The sequence below is a fragment of the Bombus impatiens genome, unplaced genomic scaffold (genome assembly GCF_000188095.3).
Source record: "Bombus impatiens unplaced genomic scaffold, BIMP_2.2 scf_0765, whole genome shotgun sequence".
NCBI classification, from domain to species: Eukaryota; Metazoa; Arthropoda; class Insecta; order Hymenoptera; family Apidae; genus Bombus; species Bombus impatiens.
Window position 1 is genome coordinate 1,043,845 of NT_177184.1, and position 21,419 is coordinate 1,065,263.

The window sequence follows — 21,419 nt, forward strand, 5'->3', positions numbered from 1 at the left end:
TCGCGAAGGAAAGCTCGTAACCTGTCGATTCACCGATATTATTGATCGATGAATTATAGCGCAAGGCGGGCCAACTCCTATTATCCCAACTAATAAGAAAAGCTAGAATGGATAGCTAGCGAGATAATTGGAGCTGCTCGATTACCCGAACTATCTTGTTCTCCGATCAGTTCGGATGAACGAGATTCTTGATTTTCAAGTATCGTACAGTTCGTAAAGTATCATCGAGTATCGTAGAGATGGAAACGCTTGTTAGAATAATACCTTACGAGATGATTGTAATCCGAGTACCGTAAGTGTAATAGCCGGAGGTGTTGGAATAAATCACCGTGACTACCAAGTAATGCGTGAGCCTGTCCATTCATCACCGTCTGGCTAGCCGACGATCCTGCTTTCCGGTAAATCGTTCTGCATTTTCGACGAAGAAACGCCTTTATTACGGTGCACGCACTAGCCCCCGCCTCCACTATCTTCTCTCCCCTTCTACCAACCCCTTTTCCCTGTGGTACTATACTTATACCTGTCTAGACGAATGAATCATACGAGTATTTTGACCCACCGGCGTGTAGGTGGTACACGGAAAATTGGTCAGATTCCTCGTACGGTCTTCCAACGCGTACACACTATATCGTTCTATGCGATGGTTGCTATGAAATTCAAATTAACTCGAAGCAATGCGACAAAAGGCGCGAGTACTTGTCTGCCCTCCTTATGATCGAAGAACACGGTAAAAAGTATTCGCAACATCGAAAAACCTTTCTGCCGATTGAAAGAGCAGCGAGATTGGCGTATAAACATTCGCAGACTGAAACAGAATTAAATTTCCCATAAATGCACGTGAAGATCCGCACGTGAAATCTCGATAATGTTAATAACGATGGACGACGAGATATCATTTCGTATCATTTCAAATTATAAAATTTCTCCTAAAATAATCTGTTCGTTGCTTACGAAATCGATCACTTATGTATTTGAAACGTGTTGATGTGAAAATTATAATAGGAAGCTGTTCAGCGATACTCGGGTTACAAAAAAGTAGATTTCAGCAGCGTGTAACACGATAAGCACATGCTTAGAAAACATGGTTTGTTTTAAAACGAAACAGTTGCTGCTAATTTTCTCGCGACCCGATTCGTTCCCGTGGAATCAGGAATAGAAGATTTACGTTTCTTAACGCTCTTGTGTTTTCGATCGTATCGCATCATTGGAAAATTTCTTAGGCTGAAGGAAAACAGGAAAGAATCTTTATCGTTGAGTGGACTTTCTTTCTCGTTTTAGTTTTATGTTAAAGTGTTCGTGAAAATTTTCTACGGCGAGTGTTCAAATACTTACGCGAGCCAAATGTATCATAAACCTTTCTTAAACTTATTACTGGCCGTATCGCGGTATACTCGTTGACCATGAGCGATAGACACCGAGAATATCGTTTGCGCGTCTTTTTCGTTGCTGATAAGTCCAACTTGAAGAAATTTGACAATCGTGAAACTGTTAACTCTTCGACATTGTGATGAAACAAAAAATTCAGAAAATAATTATTTCTTTGGCGTTATAACTTGTTGCATTTCTCGTAACAGATACAAAAACTACGTATGTACGTTCTATTTATACAAATTGTTAGCGAGATGCGAATACTTACCAATTTAAGGAACAAGCTGTATCGAAGAAACAATTTGACCGACAGTAGTTCTATTACCTTCTTGACGAACTAAGTCGAGAATCCAATGTGAAATTCAGAATTCCCCTGTTAAATTCTCGAAATATGGTTTTTGCGTGCTAATCTTCGGTGTAAATTCGACGATTCATAGGAAAGGAGGGAGAAACCAAAGGAAATGAAAACTTGAGAAATCTCTCGTATCGCATCCTTCTTCCCTGCAATTAATAAAATCTTCGTGTCATTATTTAATTTGTCCTTTATTTGATTTACACGTGCGTCATTAAGAAATATATGATTTCAAATACTATATAATATTAGAATGGCTGACATAATCGTCGATTTTCAAAGACTTCTTCTTTGACGCACGAAATCGTTTGTCGATTCTTCTCGCACTCCTTTGTATAATATGTAGGTACGCAAAAGACACAACAGACAACTGTCGTCAACTTTACGTTTTTAATCGTCATTGAACGAGGACAAAGAAAATTTGTCGAGCACGAAATATACAACATTTCTCGATAATCGCCTTTCTTTTATCAATTACGAACATTCGTTCGATAGTTGAACGAACATCAGAAAATGAAGATTCATGATATATTAGATCATGCTTAAATTATATTTATTTTGCTGATAGTTTTAAATGTTCCTAACTTTGCTTCCATTTCCATGTTTTTCTTTCTTCTTCTTCTTTTTTTTTTTTTTTTCTCTTAATGTCAATGGACAGTTGATCTTAACGCGTGTTTCGACGACCAAGGACTGTACTAGACGGCACTTGTTAAAGACTAGGAAAACATTCGCTCAACTATCGAATTTCACATGGCAAGAGGTATACGCATAAACAAATATTTGCTCGAACGTTCGTAGCAACATTTTCAATTACACTCGTTGGCTCGACGTACTGTTTCTATCCTATGTATAACTATATAGCATGTAGTTTGTTTAGAAAATTAAATTTCTTAAGCTTAACGCTAGAGCTTAACTTCCTGCCTGCAGAAATTACAGCAATGTGCCGTTTATAATCGCCATGGCTCATCGAGATCGGTGAGAATCGCTTCTTCGACACGAACAGAACGGCGAAGAAGAGTTCCAACTGAATAAACTGTTTCCTCGCTTATATCTCCTTTCACTTTTTAAAAATTTCTGCTCGTTGCTTGTAGGAACAATACACTGTGTCAATTGGATGGTAATATGAATGCGTCTTTATATTCTGCAGGTATATACAAGCGTATTAAACGTGTTATGTATGCAGCGTGTAACATCATTGATATTTACTCGAATCGTACGATTCGAACTGATAATACTGATTTCAAGTATAAAAGTGAAAAATCACTTATCACGTAGAAATGCGCGCTTTCGTTTATGAGAAAACGTCGATCAAGTTGGTCGGTCAGTTGGTTCGATGGATTAAATCGTCCCCAGTGATCACGATGAACCACAGTCAATTAATTTCTTAATGAAAAACATTGGCGCGTCGTGACGCATTTCGAATAGTCGAGTAAGGAAATTTAACGATTCGTATAGTGGTCCTAGTGCCTTTCTAATCCAGCTTCGGAGCTGGCTTAATCGATTTTTCTCGAACAAAAGGATCGATACATTGAACGCGCATAAGCCGACCTTCGATCGATGTTTGATTTATTCGAATTACGAAATCTCAAAAGTGACACGATCCTATTGAAATTACACTCGTTCGACGCTTACTAAAAATGCATTTGAACTCGCGTATGCTCGACTCGTTGTGATTCCAACGTCTTCGAATAAATCAGCAGTGCGAATCAGCACATGGACGTTTAACATTTCATACCGGATAAAATCACGTGGTCGCAACGGAATTCGTTGTGCTCGTCGCTTCTATCTCTTCGACGTTTCTTTTATTCGTGAAAGGTTCGCGCTTCATGCATTTGCAACAGATCGCTAGCAAACCACGCATAACATTTGCTTCTTCTCGTTCGCTTCATTCGCTACTCTCAACTTGTAAGCGAATAAAGATGAAAACGTCGAAGGAAGAGACAGTTGCTCTACAGACAGAAGCGAGAGAGGTTTCAACTTTTACAACGACTCGTTTTCGTGATATATCGGCGATGAAGTTGAACAACACAAGTTCCACATTGACACAGACAATCCAGAGAGACGATGCATTACCACACTTCGCATTTGTGAATCGGATTCATTCGCGATTCTTCGGGACAGTTAAATTCAGATGCGAACTCCGGCAGATTCGAGAGTGACCCTATCACTCTGTATTTTGGTGGACAATGGGAATCTTTCTCGATTTGGAGAGCTATCGCCTCGGACATCACGGAGGAACACCAAACCTGGTAACAATAAATTATTCTTAAATTCGTCCCATTCTTTCTTTCTTTAACTTAATCCCTTAATGCACAATCTTTTCGTTCGTTTATCGACGAAGATGATTAAACTTGAAAATCACAGATGGAGAGTTATCAAGGAATACTTTAAACGGTTAAAAGCGAGAATATGCTGTCAGATCCAAAGATATAGTTGACAATATTTTGTAGAAGTCATGGATATAAGATAACGACAATTTACCTGAGCAAAATTCACGAAAAATAATTGTCGATGCGTCAAATTAAGACCAGGTAAAGGTAGTTGATCTTTGTAGCTTCTCGGCGTTGAAAGATACGCGTGATACGCTGCTTTGAGACCACCATTGTCCGCAATATTTTCTCCTAGAAGAAAACGATCGCGATATCGTTAAACTGCGAATTTCTATACATTTGTAAGAGATTTAAAAACGTAAAAATGCATAGAATACACACGATAAATACTCATTGTGAAGTATTTAACGGGCAATACAATTTTTTCACTAGATCCTACTTTTTCAGTTGTATTTGTAAAAATATGAATTTTCACATATATACATATATCCGTAGTAGTCTAATAATTGTAACTGACCCAAAGTTTGTCGTCCGTTTACGTGTCGACCATGTATCTCAAAATTGCTGTACTGTTCCACGAAACACTCTGTTCTATTTTTGAATCTCTCTATCGTAGCGTTGTTCCACCATTGATGCAAGTTTCCGTGCAAGTCGTATTCTCTTCCTAGTTTGAAATAATCGATAGTCGATCGCATCGAATCAAATAAAATCAAAATGAAAATACAACGAAACCTCGTTTATACGAACAAATTGCCATGCTCAATTTCAGCTATACAAATTTACGGCTAGGCGTTTGCCATCGGGAAAGATTGAGCGCAACCTCGATCGTACGAACGTGTATTCTCCGCCTTGTTCGGATAAATGGGCTTCTGCTTTACTGGCGTAGAAACATTTCAGAACACGTCATACCTTGATCGTCGAATGCATGGGTCAGTTCGTGTCCCATGACTACTCCTATACCACCAAAATTCAAGCTATTAGGATTCTCCATGTCATAGAATGGACTTTGTAGGATACCAGCGGGAAAAACCATCTGATTTTTCGTAGGCCAGTAATAAGCATTCACCGTGGGAGGTGTCATTATCCAAGTAGTTTTATTCACAGGCCGATCGAGCTTCTCTAGATTTTTCCGCAAATTATACTTATTCACCCGTATATTATTTTGAAAGTACTCGTTTTGTTTAACTACTAAGTCCTTGTAACGCTCGTCGAGTTCATTTGGACGTAAAATAAAATCAGGAAAGCCGACCATATCGGTAATCGCGTTCGCCTTCTCCTCGGCTTTCCTTCTCGTTTCCGCGTCCATCCAATCGAGATTTTTCAGATTCTTGATAAAAGCTTTGCGCACTTGATCGATCATCTTCTCCGCCTGCAATCGATTAGATCGCCATTTAAAGTGGACATTGTACCAACGCGTGCTCCTCGGAGCACGTATATCTATCATCATTGAAAGATACTGAGTGTAAATTAACCATGGGTTTGCTCTTTCCATGGAAAACTTCTCTAACGAACATCGCACCGATCGCAAAACCCATCGAGTTATGCGTATCGCTGACGCAATAACGCCATTGCTCCTCGCGGCCTTCCGAACCGATCAAAGCTTTCCTCAGCCCCTTGTAAGCGTCGCGAAACGGTCTCGACAGGCAGGCAGTTAAAGATCTCACGGTTTGCCAAACCAGATAATTATTCAGTATCCTGTTTGGGAGAAAAGAGAAAGAGAAAGAGAAAAAGTAAAAAGAGAAGAAGGTTGGAGGGTAAAAGGTAGAGAGATGGGTCGAAACCTAACTCGTAGACTTACGAAACACGAAACTTTTGTTGTCAGTTCTCGAGATCGTCTGTTTTACTAACAACTGAAATCTATCAATCCCTGTAAGACAAATTTTGCTTTCGGAAAATCAAATTATCGCGAAATCGTACTAATCGAAACGAGCTCCAATGTGTAAGCAGAAACTCAACCGACTCGTTATTAGATAAATAAGAATATTTATATAAATTATCGTCCGGGTATCGGGAGTTTCAAATGACATAGATAGCATGAAGTTTCGAGTTGAAAGGTTCCGAAAATAGTAGAAAGTTTCGAGTTTCCTGGGTTTCCGAGGTTTCGAAAGGTCCCATCCCTACTAAAAAGTAAAAAGAGAATGACAGGATACGTGATAACCAGCGTAGGCTTTCTAGAAAATACTTACACTTTCCCATCGTTCGTTTTGTTGTACTCTAATACCAGCTTGGACAATTTAACGAAATATTCTGGAGCAAAGTTCACGATCTTTGTCTGGCCGGTTACTTTTTTGTTAACGAGTTGCGTCGCATTTTGAAAATAGTCTACCCAGGACATCTAAAATTAATTGAATGGCTATAAAGATAATAAAGATACGGTAGAACCTCCGTCAAGAGACTTATATCTTTGCGATAACGTTTGCTTTTCTTTACCGTCTCATACCTTTGTATAGAGACGTTCGGTTAATCGAGAATCTACTGAATTTATCGAAACTGCGAACATAATAATTTCACGACAAAACTGCGGCAGAAGCATGAGAGGAACGTGGCAGAAACGCGATCCGAAATACTTACGAAAGACGCGTTATTTTGCAATTCATCCAAAGACATCAAGTTGTAAAGCTTTTCTTTATCTCGGTGATCCTCCGGCGGTGTCATGATCCGCGCCAATTCCGTTTCAAACTTTATCACATCGTTCATCTGTTTTCTGGTCGAATTCGCCTCTCCGCCAAGCAGCACGCCTATCTGCAAACGTGTACGAGTACCTGTACTCGATTCACCGGTTACAAGATTACAAGGTGCCGAAAAACAATGGAATCGAGATAAACGAAACGCAAATCAATGCCATTATACCTTCGTCATGTATTCCAAATACGCGGCCAACACTTTACTGTGTTCGGTGACGTTCAGGTAATCGTCGGCGGTTGGCAGCGTCAAACCTCCTTGATCGATCTTGAAAGCGTAAATCGTTTCGTACAATAATTGTATTATACATATACATATGTATAGGTCATTATACACTATGTTATCGTGTTATTGTACTATACTTTATGATATGTTACATACTAATATATTATACCATTGTGCAATTATATGGAGTTGTTTGGAAAATTTATAGCGTTTTTGCGGTGAAATCAATTCCGCATATCGCATATATATTTTGGCGAGATTTCGATAGAATTATTTCCAATTTGATTTTTGAAAGATCCATCCTGGTATCTTACTTGTATAATGTGCCTGCTACTATTTCGATCGTCTTCGTTTACCGCCCACGTAAATAAACCATCCATATTGTAAACATTTTGCAGAATATGCATACTGTTTTGCAACGACCACTCGCTTAGATTGAATTTCCCAGAAATGTTCCAGCCACCGATAGAATCCAACAAGTCCAGCATTGGTTTCGCGCCAAGCGATTCGATCGTGTCGTTTGCGTCCATACACGAGAGGAAATAATATTTTGCTTTCTTCTCGGCCTTCGATTTCATTTCGGCGAATGGTTTTTCTACGTTAAAAGGGGAAAAAATGAAGGGTAGAAGCGAGTCAGAGTGGAAGTTCCAACCGATTTCTTATGATCGAGGCGCTTTCTGTAAAAAAGAGTAACGTGAAATTCGACCTCGGCGTTTCGAAACACGACGTTTAACGCTATCTATAGACCCTTTTTCCAAAAAGCTCCTTGATCACCAGAAACCTACGAAGGGTTCAGTTTTTTTTTTTACCAAGAACATTCTTTACAACCAGCTGATTGTCTTGCTCGAACTTATCGAACGTTCCCCACATGCTGTTTCCATCTGGTATGGGATTCTTCTTGATCCAACCACCGCACGCGTACTCGTAAAAATCGTTACATGGATCGACCGAATGGTCTATGCTATTTATAATGGAAGCAGCCACCGTGACACAGTGCTCGGTTAAACAGTGTGTACCATCTAAAACAAAATCAACCACTTTTCGAAAAATAATAATTCATCAATAATACCCATTGACGGATTAACGATATACAAGTTACAGATCGTGCGCTTTCTTTTACCGATTTCACAGTATGTAGAATTTACGAGCGCGGGAAAGCAAAGATGTAACACGATAAGGGCAGCGATAACTAGAGATTCGTTTTCGTTAAAACCACACAAGAACATCGTCTAAAAATACAATCGTCATTACCGAGATCGCTATGATAGATGACCTAAGACTCTTCTACAGTACCGATATCGATTCGTGCAGTGATGTTACGTTACGGCGTATTATCCTGCGACCTAACGTTTTAGAATCGTCGTTGCACAGCTTACCTTCCTCGTGCGAAGTGACACGAAGTATTTGCGCTTCTTCCCAGCCGTTTTTGCTGCTGATGATTATCGACAGCATCACGACCATGATCAAAAGGCCCACGCAAATGATAAAAAGACATCTTTCGAGCAAGCTCCTAGCTCTCCACAACGAGATTCCCTGAATACGAAAAATACATACGAATAGATATACAGACATAGCTACAGCGTGGCTCCAGAATGGTGCAAGTAATAAAATCGAGAAGCTCTCAAACGCGACTTTCGCAAAAACAAACATTACTATTTCGCTGTCTTTTATTTTCGTCTTGTTCCGAGCAACGGAATCTCTCTAACTTCGTCTGTACCACTTTAGAGCCACGGCGTGTTGTATGTAACAACGTGTAGATTATTCTCAAGCTGCTGCACTATTATTCGCAAACTTATCACTGTAACGTTAGAATCGTCGCTCTTAACTCGCGTTACGCGCCTTCATCGCGAATATCTATCGATGGCTGACTTGAAATCTCGCAGCCACACGTGTACGAGCACTTTATTATCTCGATTAAATTGCTTCACTTTCGTGTAGAAACCAACCGAATTGTATCTGATGTGCGTGGCCGACGTGCTGATGCCTTCGCTGTTCAAAGCTACGGAACCAATGCTACTGCTGTCCTCGTCCTCGAACTCGGCCTGCTTGTACATCATCATCTAAGACAAGACCCATAAATAAGTTGAAACATCGTCATCTAGAGACATAAATACATTTTATAGTTGCTAAATTCTCTTCTTATTCGTCATAGATAGGGACGTCAGTGTGCAAGGGCAAACGATACTTTTTTCTATAAGCGCTGACACGGAACGACTTTACCGAAGATAAAATAACGTTAAACCAGTCTCGTTATTACACAATAGCTGTCGAATACCAGATAATGTAATTAATTACTCGCGAAGCTTTTTCAAAAAGTCTCGCGGTACGAAACGAATGGAAACATCGCGTTGCAAATTAAAAACGTGGATTGATGGAGAAAGTACGCATAAGTACTTGGACCCGACACAGAAGAGGCGGCAATGTGAAAATTCAGTGGCGAAATTGCCCGTAGCGATACATTTTTAGACTAAAACTAAAAATAGACAACGCCGAGCGAGCCTTAAATCGAAACAAATACCTGGCTTTCGCATACGGAAATTAGACGAAAAATACGATTGTTCGTCAGAAATCGCGTACGGAATAAACATACTGAAATCATCGACTTTAATTTTATCTACGAATGGAATTGAATAGAATCAGCAACGACATATATTCGATCCCCCGCGATATTCTCCAATTTAACAGCAATTTGTATAATATTCGCAATTACGCTACATTACGCACGCCGATATTCCAACAACGAGGAAAGCTTCCAATGTCACCGTTTTAAAAACGAAAGTAAAAACAATATACACGCATCGGTGTACGAAATCTGGAGCGTGATACAAAATCGATTAAATTGAATTTTCATCGCGCGTTAAAACCGTCGTATAATTGTTCACAGGGTCTATATTTATTTTTCAATCTTACTAATTTTATTATACAACAAAAAAATGTTATTGAAATTTTCCAATGTTTCGCGTGACACGCAGAATACACCCGTAAAAGGTTTCCATTTCTGTGTACATACGATGAGCTTTCTACTCGCTTTGTTTATGACAACGAAATTCAAATCGAGATCAAGCTGTGCATCGAATGAAATTACAACGCGAACAGTCGTCTTTCGTTACCTGACGTATAATTAATAGAAAGGTACATGGCAAATTTTCACTAAACGCGTAAACATGCGTAAAAAAACATCGGAAATATTGGTTACGCTATTTACAAGACTCGAAACAAATTTCGGATTAAATTCCATTTCTTCGATCGTGTTCATAAAAATGGTGAATTTGCATAAATATCCGCAGTCTAGCGATATTGGCTTAACAGGTTCCGACTGACCGAAAATCTGGTTTTCCTTAAACGAAAGCGAGATCAAACAATGGCTGACGAAAAAGAGAAGCAACGATGAGAGACACTTTGTGAGAGAAACACGACGAACGTTCGTGTTAAAACTGCAAGCTGGTTGCACGCGGCAACTGCACGCGTGCAAACATGAGGATCTGAAGAAGCGCGCGCACGCGTCTACAATCGAGTTGCTTGTTTCGTCTCTGACCTCCTAGCAGGAAATAGACACTTGTAGCCTCGTTAATACGATTAGAATGCTTTTCGTCTCGCATTGTGTTCCGCTATGTTCACGACACTCGCGTTTGAAGAAAAAGAGCTAGCCAGTCGTTTCCCTTTTAAAACAATTGTATGGCGAACGTCTCGTCTGCAACCACCGTTCGACGTAACCGCTTTCCGGCTTAAACATCGATATAAAAGTCTGACAATTGGAGGGCTCGTAAAAACCTCCCTCTAATTTCTCTTCGATTTCAATCTTTTCAAATGAAGCATTACAGCGAGCATACAGGTTGCCTCTTACGATATCGATTCCATCACATTCCGAATATTATTATCTAAAGGGCTGACAAATCCAACGAGAATCGTATTTGTTACGAGCGTCTTGCACGCACGATTACTCGGTCTCACTAGTTGTGCAACACGATAATTTTGATATTACCTTTTATACTGCGTATTTCTGCGTGGCGTACGATACTAATAGAACGTATCAGCGACATAGTATTATCGAGCGATAACGAGAGAAACATTATTCAGACTCGCGCGCGTACCATATACATACAGGCATACGATAATACGCAAGATAACATCAGTGATCGATTATGTTTACTGTGCACACGATCGTCTTGCGTGTAATTCAGGGCCGGAATATGCGACTCATAATCCAAACCGATCCGCAGGTTCTATCTTTGCTCAACCGCAGCTACGGTATATAAGTACAACGTTGACATTCGGAAGGACGAAAAATGGTGAAACGTAAGGAGGAGCCGGTGGACCGTGTTTCCAGCATCGATGGAATCGATTCGATCCAAGTTCATCCGTGTCATCCAACTCGGGCCAACTTTCTCCCCATCTGTATTTTTAACGCGTACAATCACTCACCTTCACCGACATCTTGCCCCGCACGATCGCGTAATCACCAATTCGCGCACTATCACCTTACAAATTTATCGATTCACTCTGCCGAGCACGAATCCTAGCTTGGACGACGAGAGGGTTTCTGACAGGCAGGGAGAAGAGGGAAGGACAGTGCGATGGAGCGGAATAGAGGTGGACAAACTCAATAGGAGAAGACAAATGGATAGAAAATGAAGTAGAGGAGAGGTATTGCTCGAAACTATACCCTCGAAACTATAGTCCTCGAGATTATGACATTTTCCAGCGTTTTCCTCGGCCCAGCCGCTATATCGGCCTTCCTAACTTTCCGTGGCTCTCTCTTATGGGGATGCTTCGACGCACCTCAACCCCTCTACCTATCTTCACTCAATATTGATTTCCTCCGAGCCTCAGTGCACCTGCCATCTTTTACCGTCGCGTCGCCTCGTGCCGGTAACTACGCCGTTTACCATTCTAATCTAACTATAGTAATCCCTTTCCAATTCCTCTCTATCTCTGCGAATTTGATAAAAAAAACGTGTCGTTGTACTTTTCCAATCAATCGTATATCACGCGATCATACCGGTTCCTACGAAGCCTACTCTTGTTTCCGTTTATTCTACTTCTCTCTCTCTCTCTCTCTTTCCTCTCTATATATATATACAGGGTGGTTGGTAACTGGCGGTACAAACGGAAAGGGGATGATTCTACGCGAAAAAAGAAGTGGAAAATATAGAATAAAAATTTTTCATTCGAGGCTTTGTTTTCGAGAAATTTAGATCGTTGTCTCGATGGAAAAATTACAAACAAAAAATTTTATTCTATATTTTCGACTTCTTTTTTCACGTAGATTCATCCCCTTTCCGCGTGTATCACCAATCCATCCTGTATATTCACTAGAGATAGAATTAATTTCCTTCTTGCGCAATCGGTAACGCATTATCATGCAGGTAAGAATAACTTTACACGTCTACAAACACAATTCAAGGAAACGATTTGGACGTGTAAACCATGGAAATTGGAAGACAGAACTTGAGATGATGCTAGTAAAGAATTTTATATAAAAGAATTGCAGAAGTTAATATTCGACGTATGAAGGGTAAAGATTCGATGGAAACGCGCAATTTGAATCCGTTTAATTCGTATGAACGAGGAGACAACTGTAATTTTTAAATTGCGTTTAGTGGAAGAGAAATAAAGGCAGAGATTCGATGGTAAAAAATGAACAGCTTGTTACTACGACTTTATAGCACGTTCGAAACGATACTTCAGTTTTACTTGGTTCTTGTTGGTTTACACAAATGAAATTAGAAATTCGATCGATCGACTTTAAAAGCCTCGTACGTGAATAAATATTTTGTCTTTATTTCAGCAAAGACAACCCTTTTCGTGAGGTACAATATATCTTACAGTATATTAATACGAACATGATTGCACGTTACGGTGAAAGTGATCATTCGGACTAGTTATCGATCGTTAAAGCTATAACACGCAGGCTACGCACGCACGCAAAATATAGTGTTTCCTGAATCTATAGAAGACCCCCGTAATCCGGAACGATAGTAACTGGCCACGTTACTTTATACCTTATGCGTTATTTAATTAGCGTTTTATTTAATCGGACTGTTAAAATAGCTCGTCCATTCGGATCGATTACAAAAAATAATTATGCATGCACACGCACGCGTTTTGTGTATGTAATTTTTATTTAATTATATATAATTTTAATTAATAATACTACATATATATAATATATGATATACGATATATATCATATATATATATATATATATGTATATATATGTCATTATATTTCTCCTTTGTTACGAGATCGATCGACTTGCCCTATACGACATTACCTTATCTAACGGACTCGTTATTGGCACGTACACTGTTTTCTTTGGACCGCTGTTACAATCGAAAACTTTTGGAATCAGAAACTTAGACACGCGATGGTACGTCAAGGCGACTCCTGCTTTCAACTGCATTCGTCGTGTTGCGAAAATAACTGCAATTCCGACGCGCAGCTGTCGTCGGACAAACCTGCCTAAACTGTTCCGTCTATCCGCGGCAAACGTGCTTTCTCGTTTCAAGATCATGGGAAGGATACGATAATAAGTTTATTTTTATTGATTTTCACGTTGTTTGCTGGCCAACGAGAAAAGTGTCTTGTGAAACGAAACGAACGTATACGAAAGAGAAGAGAAGATAGAAGCTTCTTGAAAACAAATGATAAATCCATGACGTTGTTCAACGATAGGAGACGAATAGTACGGTATTTTGATTTCGTTAATACTAAACGCACCTAATTTACGTTATCAATAATTTTGTTAAGTGGTCGACGATGCAACGAGAACACAAAGTCTGCAAAAGGCATACTAAATATAAAAATCGATTCTCTATAAAAATGTGATTTGTCAGGTTTATCATTTGTCCGACCTTGCCACTTTTTATACCGTCAGTGACATTGGTTCGCGCGATTCGTTCTTACGATCTACGTATAAATTGAGAAGAACAATAACCGATAAGTAAAAATAAAGACATTCGCGAGATATGGTAATCCGTAAAGCCGGATTCGAACGTGTAATTCTTCTATGAGATTTGACTTTTCACTGGATTTCTCGCGTTTCGTACCATCGCCTACTCCGTCCTCGCATCCTTAGCTTAGTCTATATCCTCAAACATCTCCTTTTAGCCTGTCGGCCGTCATCGGCCAGTCATTCGCTTGCAAACAAACGCAGCAAACAGACGCAATCATACACGCACGCACGCACGCACACGTGTATGTACTATCGCTCAAAAATATCCAAACACTTTGGCGCAGGAATATAATTTAATTAAAAAATAGCAAGTTCAAACGCGATGTACGTCGTTTCTCGTAGCATTAATGTTTACAAATACTTGGCATAAAATATAAAAGTTAAACGACTTTGGGTGGTTCTATCGTTACGAGGCGTAATGTATACCGTTCGTACAAATTGACTAGAATGTTCGGACACCTGTGAGCGGTAACGTACATCTCTCGTTCTTCCGATCCCATCTGACAAAGCAATAATAAGAGAAACTCTTTCGTAGCATATGCGTATCTTAAAATTAGTAAGGTGTTACACGTAGATCGAGTTGCTGCATCTTCAAGGATATCGACGAAGAATCCTTAAACGTTCACGGAATTGTATTCACGTGCACATGAAAGAAATACGCAACACGTAAATGGTGTTCGATCGAATCGGAAAGCAAGTTACGCGGTTCCTCCGTTCGAAAAAGGGAATAGAACCGATCTCGTCAAACACCATCTTGATTCGTAACATCTCTGTTGAAAATACGACATACGAAATAGTCTATAATAACGTTTAACCTAATAATTAGAATTAGAAACTGTTCGGTGGCATTGTAAAGTACGACGTTTCGTGCGAAGATTAGAAAAAGGTGTGCTAACGTGTTATTGGCATACCGATACGTTTACGTAGGACGATTAAGAACAGCGTCGAGCGACGCCCTTGTGCGTAATTGGAATTGGTTGAGCTCGTTCGCAAAAGGAAGGAAAAAGGATACAAATATAATGGAATATTTGTTAACCGATTAACGTTTACAGCTCGGAGCCATCGTTCGAGCGAACAGGACATTGACCGAAGATTTCTGGCAGTATCGCGTATCGTAAAAAACGAGATCCAATCGAGTCACGCGTTATTGCGTTGTACTAACGACTGTTAGTAGATAACAAATTATCCCGTAACCGATAAATAATCGAGACAAACTGAACAGTGTCAAATATGGTCCCGTGAGCCTCTTGTTCGAATACGAGAATCTGGCGCATAGCTATACACATATACATATAAGGAGCGAAAAAGAGAGGATAATAATAGTATATGGAATGTATATTGGAATATAGACAAACGATAGATTAAGCGTTGTTTGTCGTTCGATAAACGATCAACTCTTAAATCCGAAACTCGACGAGTTTCGTATTTAAAAAGGAGAACATATAATACCGCGACGCTCTCTTGATTTCGTTATATCGATTACAGGAAAACTTTATGAGATAAATCGTTAACACGATCGATTTCCGGCTAACACGATCGTACACAAATACGCGTGAATCAATAACGTGTAGAAGAATAAGCACTACATATACGCGTAGTACGATAGCAAAGTATTCCATAACTGCTCAGTCCAGTGATTTCGATCTGTCTAATCTAGATTTACTTTCAAGATCAGAATTTGTACTAGTATTTACGAGACGGGAATGAGACTGTTCAAGTTTCTCGATATTTTCCATCGAGAAAGACGCGCCGTCGGAACCGAAACGCTCTAATATCACATTATTGGATGGATTTGATTGAAAAGAACTCGCACTACAGTCGGCTCTCTCTTCCAAAGAGCTTACGTTATGAGATACATCGACAGATGCCGTAGCTGGCTCTGTGTTAATAAGTCCGTCACAGGAATGGGGCAAAATTCTCGAGAAAGCCCTTTGAACGGAATATTCCTCGCATCTTTCTTTATCGGCGTACCTGCCGCTTGCTTTTAAAGAACCGCCGTACACTCGACGGCTCTTTGCCAACTCGGAATCGAAATTTTCCAACCAATCCACGGATTTCGAATCGTCCGACTGATTCTCTTCGATTTTAAGCGGAGAAGCAGAACCCGCCGCCCCTCTTACCATCGATGTATTTTCTCGTTGTTCTCCCAGATTTTTCTCCATACTGTCATCCGTATCTCTGTTTACTTGGCTAACGCGTACTTTGCACGTTGAACGATCGTCCGACTGCCAAATACCTTGCTCTCTGCTACTACCAGCCGTACAATCGACATTTACCATCGCATACCTTTCGGCATTCGACACTTGGTAACTTTGATTCTCTGGATCCGACGTGTCTGACGATTTGTCCATCGGATACGGAACACAGTGTATGGAACTAGCTTGATACAGAGGGTTAAAGGTATCTCTAGAAACGAACGGTTGTTCCTGATAGGCGAAAGGAATGCATACGTTTTGCCTCGTACTTCCGTCTGCGACGGCGCAATACGGTGGAAAATGCGCGAATGGAATACCTTCTCGGCCTTCGAGTTGCCGAGAACTCGTACCGCCACTCGAGTATTGCGTGTTTTGATCCAGACTGTTGTTCAATCTCGTAGAGAAATTGCAAGTATAAGAGAAGCATTGGGACACGTTCGAATTCGCTGGCGCAACGAACGAACTCGATCGCGCGCTAGTCGATTCCGGTGACGTCGCGTTTGATACCTTACCACGTGTTTGAGCTATCACAGTTTCGTAGCTTGGAGGTGGGCCATATAATTGGTAGTACGGACAGTTCGCATCGTTCAACATAACGCTCATGTTCTGATAATGGCCCGATGTTGTCGCATTACCGGTGTAAGCGGGCATCGCTCCGTTTCTTTGAGGACCTAAGAGCACAAATAAATTGATCAACATCGAATACGTCGCAATTATTTACCAGACAAATGTACACTCGCCTTTCCACATACGATGCAATAATACAGTGTTTCTCGCAGAATTGTACGTAATACGAGCCCTCTGCCCTTGACACGTTGACCCTCGAAGAGAACTTTGGGCTCGCGCGTTCGTAGTTCTAGTCGGAATAGCCGATGCAGCCGCTCTGTATCTTCCTTGTAACCAGTATCGATACCACCAGCCACCACCGGAGCATACCAGGAACATAATTATTACCAATATCCTAACGAACGACAAAAAATCGTGAGAATATCGTAAAAATGTTGTATCTTCTTTAGAGATGTCGATCAGAATGATCTGTGAAATTGTTTTGCGCACCAATAATACCATAAATGATGAAAATGTAGTCCTGGTGACACGCAACAACCAATACCGCAACAATATTCGGTTCTAGAGCACCTAAAATGAATTTACATGTAATTACACGTTCGTTCTTCCCATCTTTCTCTTCCTCTCTGAACATTCCTTCCTTTCTTCCATCTTCTTCTTCTTCTTCTTCCTCTTTCTTTCCCCTTTCATTAGCTCTCTCTCTCTCTTTTTTTTTTTAATTACGTTCATTAGTCGTCTTTCGTTTCGTTATTTGAGAAAAAAAAAGAAAGAGAAAAATTCCCCCTTTTAACTTACTAAAAGATAAACATAATTACGTGTATGAAACTCACTCATAGTATTTTGTTTCTCCAGGCATTTCAGAGGCACAATACTTTGCTTCTGCCTGAAACAAATATCACGTTTTAAATAGTGTACCAACTTACAACGTACATCCACAGATGTAAATCATACAAATTAATCTTAAGAGCAAAATAATCGCGATCATTATGAAATAAAGGAGCGAGTTTTTGGTAAATCTTATCAAAATAGGAAGCAAACGCTTGAACGTTGCGATCCACTTCGCGCTGTACTTTCATTTCGAAAGGAACTTTCCCCAATTTAGAATACAGAGAATAACTTTTCGTTTGATATTTCTTGTTAAATGGCATCAAATGTGTACATGCTGAAACGAAAAATATTCACTCACGTATATCAAACACTTCGACGTTCCGGCGAATATCGCCAGCTTTCTCTTCGTATTTCGTACCATTTTCTCAATTAATATTTACACCTTCGTTCTGAATAAATAAAAACCGTACACTCTGACAAATTGTTTTGATATAATCACCATTTCGGTCCGACTATCATGTGCACACAACATTGCACACCACTTATTGATTTCAATTTCGGAACTTTACAATGACGTCATCGAAAACAGGGTTGCCAATATGAATAAACTAAACTACAGTACATAAATTAAACCAGAAACCAGATGCTGCTCAAAAGGTATAACAGTTACCATTTCCTACCTACAATTGAACATTGTTCGACCACGCAGCTTATTTGTAGTTCGACCACAAATAGCAGAGGGCATAACCATAGACTAGCTCGTCTATGGCTTCTGATTTTTTACACGATTGGTATTTCAGAACACGTAACACAAACTCCATAACTGTTTACGTCTGTCGTTAGATTTTATCTTATGTATAGGTTAGTTCCAGTATTTGTCAGTTTACGAGCAAGACACCGAAATTAAATAATCTTACAAAGTTAAAATTGATCTAACGTTAATTGTCTCTATCAAAATGGCTAATACTCTAGCCAATGTACCTGTGTCAAAAATTATAAAGAACAAAAGCAATTTCGAAGACGAACCCAAGAAAAAAAGTCGAGAAGATTGGCGAAAGGCTAAGGAATTAGAAGAAGCGAGAAAAGCTGGTACAGCACCAGCTGCAGTAGATGAAGAAGGCAAAGATATTAATCCACACATTCCACAATACATTAGTGCTACGCCATGGTATTTTGGCGCACAGGTATGCATTAACTTTTTAAAGAAATTGACATCTCTTTTTATAGTCAGCGCACATAACGTTAAAACATATAATACTTACTTATATATAATATTTAAAGGGGCCTACTTTGAAACATCAAAGACCGCAGCCTGAAAAACAAAAGCAGTATAGCGGTATAGACGAATGGTATAAACGTGGTGTAGATTCATCTAAAGTAGCAACAAAGTATCGTAAAGGAGCCTGTGAAAATTGTGGAGCAATAACTCACAAGAAAAAGGAATGTATGGAACGTCCACGTAAAATAGGTGCAAAATTCACAAATGCAAATATAGCACCAGATGAGTTTACTCAACCAGAATTATCTACGGACTACGATGGCAAAAGAGACAGGTGGTTTATCTTGAACTTTACTCGATACAGTACATACTGAAATACTTGGTAAATTTTAAATATAAATATTAATATAAAACAATATTTTGAATATATTAATTTAATGCAGGTGGGCTGGTTATGATCCTTCACAGCATAGAGCTATTATCGAAGAATATCAAAAGATTGAAGAAGCAAAACGACAAATGCGTGCGGAAAAGTTAAACGCGGAAGAGAATGATGAACAGGATTCGGATAAAGATGAGGACAAATATGTTGACGAGGTTGATATGCCTGGGACAAAAGTAGATTCTAAACAACGTATTACCGTTAGAAATCTACGAATTAGAGAAGATACAGCAAAGTATCTAAGAAACTTGGATCCAAATTCGGCATATTACGATCCTAAAACGAGATCCATGCGTGACAATCCTTATACCGGCACAGACAGAGAGTATGCAGAAATTATCTTATACATTCCGTTATCGTCTGTATTACTATTACATTATTCAAAAATACTAAAGTAGCTGTATTATGTTTCAGGGTGGATTATAAAGGTGAAAATTTTGCGCGTTTCTCGGGAGATACACAACGACATTCAAATGCTCAATTGTTTGCATGGGAAGCGCATGAAAGAGGCGTTGACGTTCATTTACTCGCTGAACCCACTAAATTGGAATTACTTAAACAGGAATATGATAAAAAACGCGACGAACTGAAAGATAAAGCTCGTGAAAGTATAATTAATAAATATGGGGGTAAAGAACATCTCGATGCTCCTCCGCCTTCTCTTTTACTAGCACAAACAGAACAATATGTCGAATATTCCAGATATGGAAAAGTACGTATATTCATATATTATTAGACTGTGAAGGTTAATTAAATTATATTATTTTTCATAATTTGTATTTATTTGCAGATCATCAAAGGACAAGACAGACAAATAATTCGCTCTAAGTACGAAGAAGATGTATATCCAAATAATCATACTTGCGTTTGGGGTTCTTACTGGCATGCTGGTAAATGGGGATACAAGTGCTGTCATTCGTTTATAAAAAATTCATACTGTACAGGAAATGCAGGTAAAAAGACAGCCGAAGCAGCCGTTATTGAAATTAAAAAAACAGTAAACGAGGAAGAAAGGTCTAACGAGGAAACGATAAATTCATCCGATGAAAAATCTGTAAGTAACGATACATCCTCGGATGAAGAAGAAAAGGTATTAAGGCCGATAAAATCGAAATCATCTAAAAGGAAGGAGAAAAAACAAAAACAGAAAGAAAAACGAAAGAATAAGAAGAAAGCTGCTAAGTTACAGGAACAAGATAAATTACAACAAGCATTGCAGAAAGAGGAAGAAAGACAAAAGGAAGCGGAAAGGCTGCTACAAATGAATGAAAGAAAACGCCCTTACAATAGCATGTATGAAGTTAAAGAACCAACAATGGATGAGATCGAAGCATTTCAAATGAAGCGACAACGTGAAGACGACCCGATGGCGGAATTTCTTAGTAAATAGCTTTTAGGAACTAATACAATTCTTGTAAATTTTTTAGGTGTACTAAAATTTATTACGTATAGATCTAAAGTGAAAATTAGATATATATAAAATTGATTCATTTTATATAAAAATGTAATATATTATAAGGGATTAAAAAGCGAATATCGTATCTACCTACCAATTTAACGTATTTAATAAAACGTGAACAAAATTGTTATATTATTTGTTATGAATCGAAGTTCATCAAGAATATGATAAATTTTTATTCTATTAAATTATTTTTTTATTTTATTAGATTTATTTTATTAGATTGAACAGATCAGATTATTAGATTATTAAATTAATTTAGCAAATGTTATCTTCACAAACGTATTACCGTGCTCAAACAGGGCAGCCATGCGAAAGCTAATATGTATCAATGTATCGTTCTCTAAAAAATTCTGACAATTCATAATCAAAATTGCTAAAAACAATCGCGATGTTATAATTTGCAACTCTAATTTTAACCGTAATCAATCTCTCGCAACACTAATTCAAACCATAATTAATCTCTTGCAATACTAATACAAAAACCGTGATTTGCCCAATGCGGTGGTGAACCGACATATACACCGCAAAAAGAAAAAGAAAAAAAAATACTACTACTACTACTACAAATACTACAAGCGAGCATAGTGACAAAATAGTAACGGGAATGACTTTCCATGCTTTGGATGATCCGAAATTCAGAGGATGGAAAGCCATTAGTAGTTGCCCTCTTCTATGACAAATTTGCCGGGCCTCTTCGGCTCATAGCCTCTTCTTTCTTCGAGCGCAATGCCCGCTGAAACTTAAATCTAGCTCGAGTCTTTCTAATCGGAAAACAAAAAAATAACCCGCAAAT

The 21,419-nt window shown here is 39.0% G+C and overlaps 3 protein-coding genes across 9 annotated transcripts; 1 reads left to right on the forward strand and 2 right to left on the reverse strand.

Moving 5' to 3' along the window:
• Positions 1-3,789: 3,789 nt before the first annotated feature.
• LOC100742352 (endothelin-converting enzyme homolog) lies at positions 3,790-11,776 on the reverse strand. Of its 6 annotated transcripts, none has more exons than XM_024370413.2 (13): positions 11,621-11,776; positions 8,904-9,017; positions 8,334-8,490; positions 7,767-7,994; positions 7,272-7,552; positions 6,901-6,999; positions 6,622-6,792; positions 6,237-6,385; positions 5,523-5,745; positions 4,960-5,419; positions 4,568-4,714; positions 4,202-4,341; positions 3,790-3,966 (listed from the first exon to the last, which is right to left on the reverse strand). In XM_024370413.2, exons 2-13 carry the CDS (start codon positions 9,015-9,017, stop codon positions 3,790-3,792), a joined length of 2,346 nt encoding a protein of 781 aa, XP_024226181.1. In that variant the 5' UTR covers positions 11,621-11,776. The 6 variants fall into 6 exon arrangements, with proteins under 6 accessions (XP_024226181.1, XP_024226180.1, XP_003492648.1 ...); XM_024370412.2 differs by having other exon boundaries at positions 11,380-11,752; XM_003492600.3 differs by lacking the exon at positions 11,621-11,776 and adding an exon at positions 11,380-11,391 and having other exon boundaries at positions 7,767-7,976.
• A 938-nt stretch (positions 11,777-12,714) lies between these two features.
• On the reverse strand, positions 12,715-18,099 carry LOC100748855. 2 transcript variants are annotated; one of them, XM_024370419.2, is made up of 5 exons: positions 17,862-18,099; positions 17,506-17,554; positions 17,165-17,245; positions 16,849-17,069; positions 12,715-16,779 (listed from the first exon to the last, which is right to left on the reverse strand). In XM_024370419.2, exons 2-5 carry the CDS (start codon positions 17,529-17,531, stop codon positions 15,539-15,541), a joined length of 1,569 nt encoding a protein of 522 aa, XP_024226187.1. In that variant the 5' UTR covers positions 17,532-17,554; positions 17,862-18,099; the 3' UTR covers positions 12,715-15,538. The 2 variants fall into 2 exon arrangements, with proteins under 2 accessions (XP_024226187.1, XP_003492617.2); XM_003492569.4 differs by having other exon boundaries at positions 17,506-17,558; positions 17,862-18,097.
• A 147-nt stretch (positions 18,100-18,246) lies between these two features.
• Positions 18,247-20,750, forward strand: LOC100744264 (pre-mRNA-splicing factor SLU7). The gene is made up of 5 exons (XM_003492531.4): positions 18,247-18,687; positions 18,785-19,056; positions 19,166-19,489; positions 19,579-19,876; positions 19,955-20,750. Exons 1-5 carry the CDS (start codon positions 18,460-18,462, stop codon positions 20,552-20,554), a joined length of 1,722 nt encoding a protein of 573 aa, XP_003492579.1. The 5' UTR covers positions 18,247-18,459; the 3' UTR covers positions 20,555-20,750.
• The last annotated feature ends 669 nt before the right edge of the window (positions 20,751-21,419 follow it).

Excerpts from the sequence above, each read along its gene's own strand:
- LOC100742352 (XM_024370412.2), bottom strand. Across the intron at positions 7,553-7,766 it reads GGTTGTAAAGAATGTTCTTG|AAAAACCATTCGCCGAAATG; the intron begins GTAAAAAAAAAA and ends CTTTTAACGTAG. Across the intron at positions 7,000-7,271 it reads GTAGCAGGCACATTATACAA|ATCGATCAAGGAGGTTTGAC; the intron begins GTAAGATACCAG and ends TACGCTTTCAAG.
- LOC100748855 (XM_003492569.4), bottom strand. The coding sequence starts at position 17,924 with ATGGTACGAAATACGAAGAGAAAGCTGGCGATATTCGCCGGAACGTCG. Across the intron at positions 17,559-17,861 it reads CGTCGAAGTGTTTGATATAC|GCAGAAGCAAAGTATTGTGC; the intron begins GTGAGTGAATAT and ends TATTTGTTTCAG. Across the intron at positions 17,070-17,164 it reads CATCATTTATGGTATTATTG|GATATTGGTAATAATTATGT; the intron begins GTGCGCAAAACA and ends GTCGTTCGTTAG.
- LOC100744264 (XM_003492531.4), top strand. The coding sequence starts at position 18,460 with ATGGCTAATACTCTAGCCAATGTACCTGTGTCAAAAATTATAAAGAAC. Across the intron at positions 18,688-18,784 it reads CATGGTATTTTGGCGCACAG|GGGCCTACTTTGAAACATCA; the intron begins GTATGCATTAAC and ends TAATATTTAAAG. Across the intron at positions 19,057-19,165 it reads TACGATGGCAAAAGAGACAG|GTGGGCTGGTTATGATCCTT; the intron begins GTGGTTTATCTT and ends AATTTAATGCAG.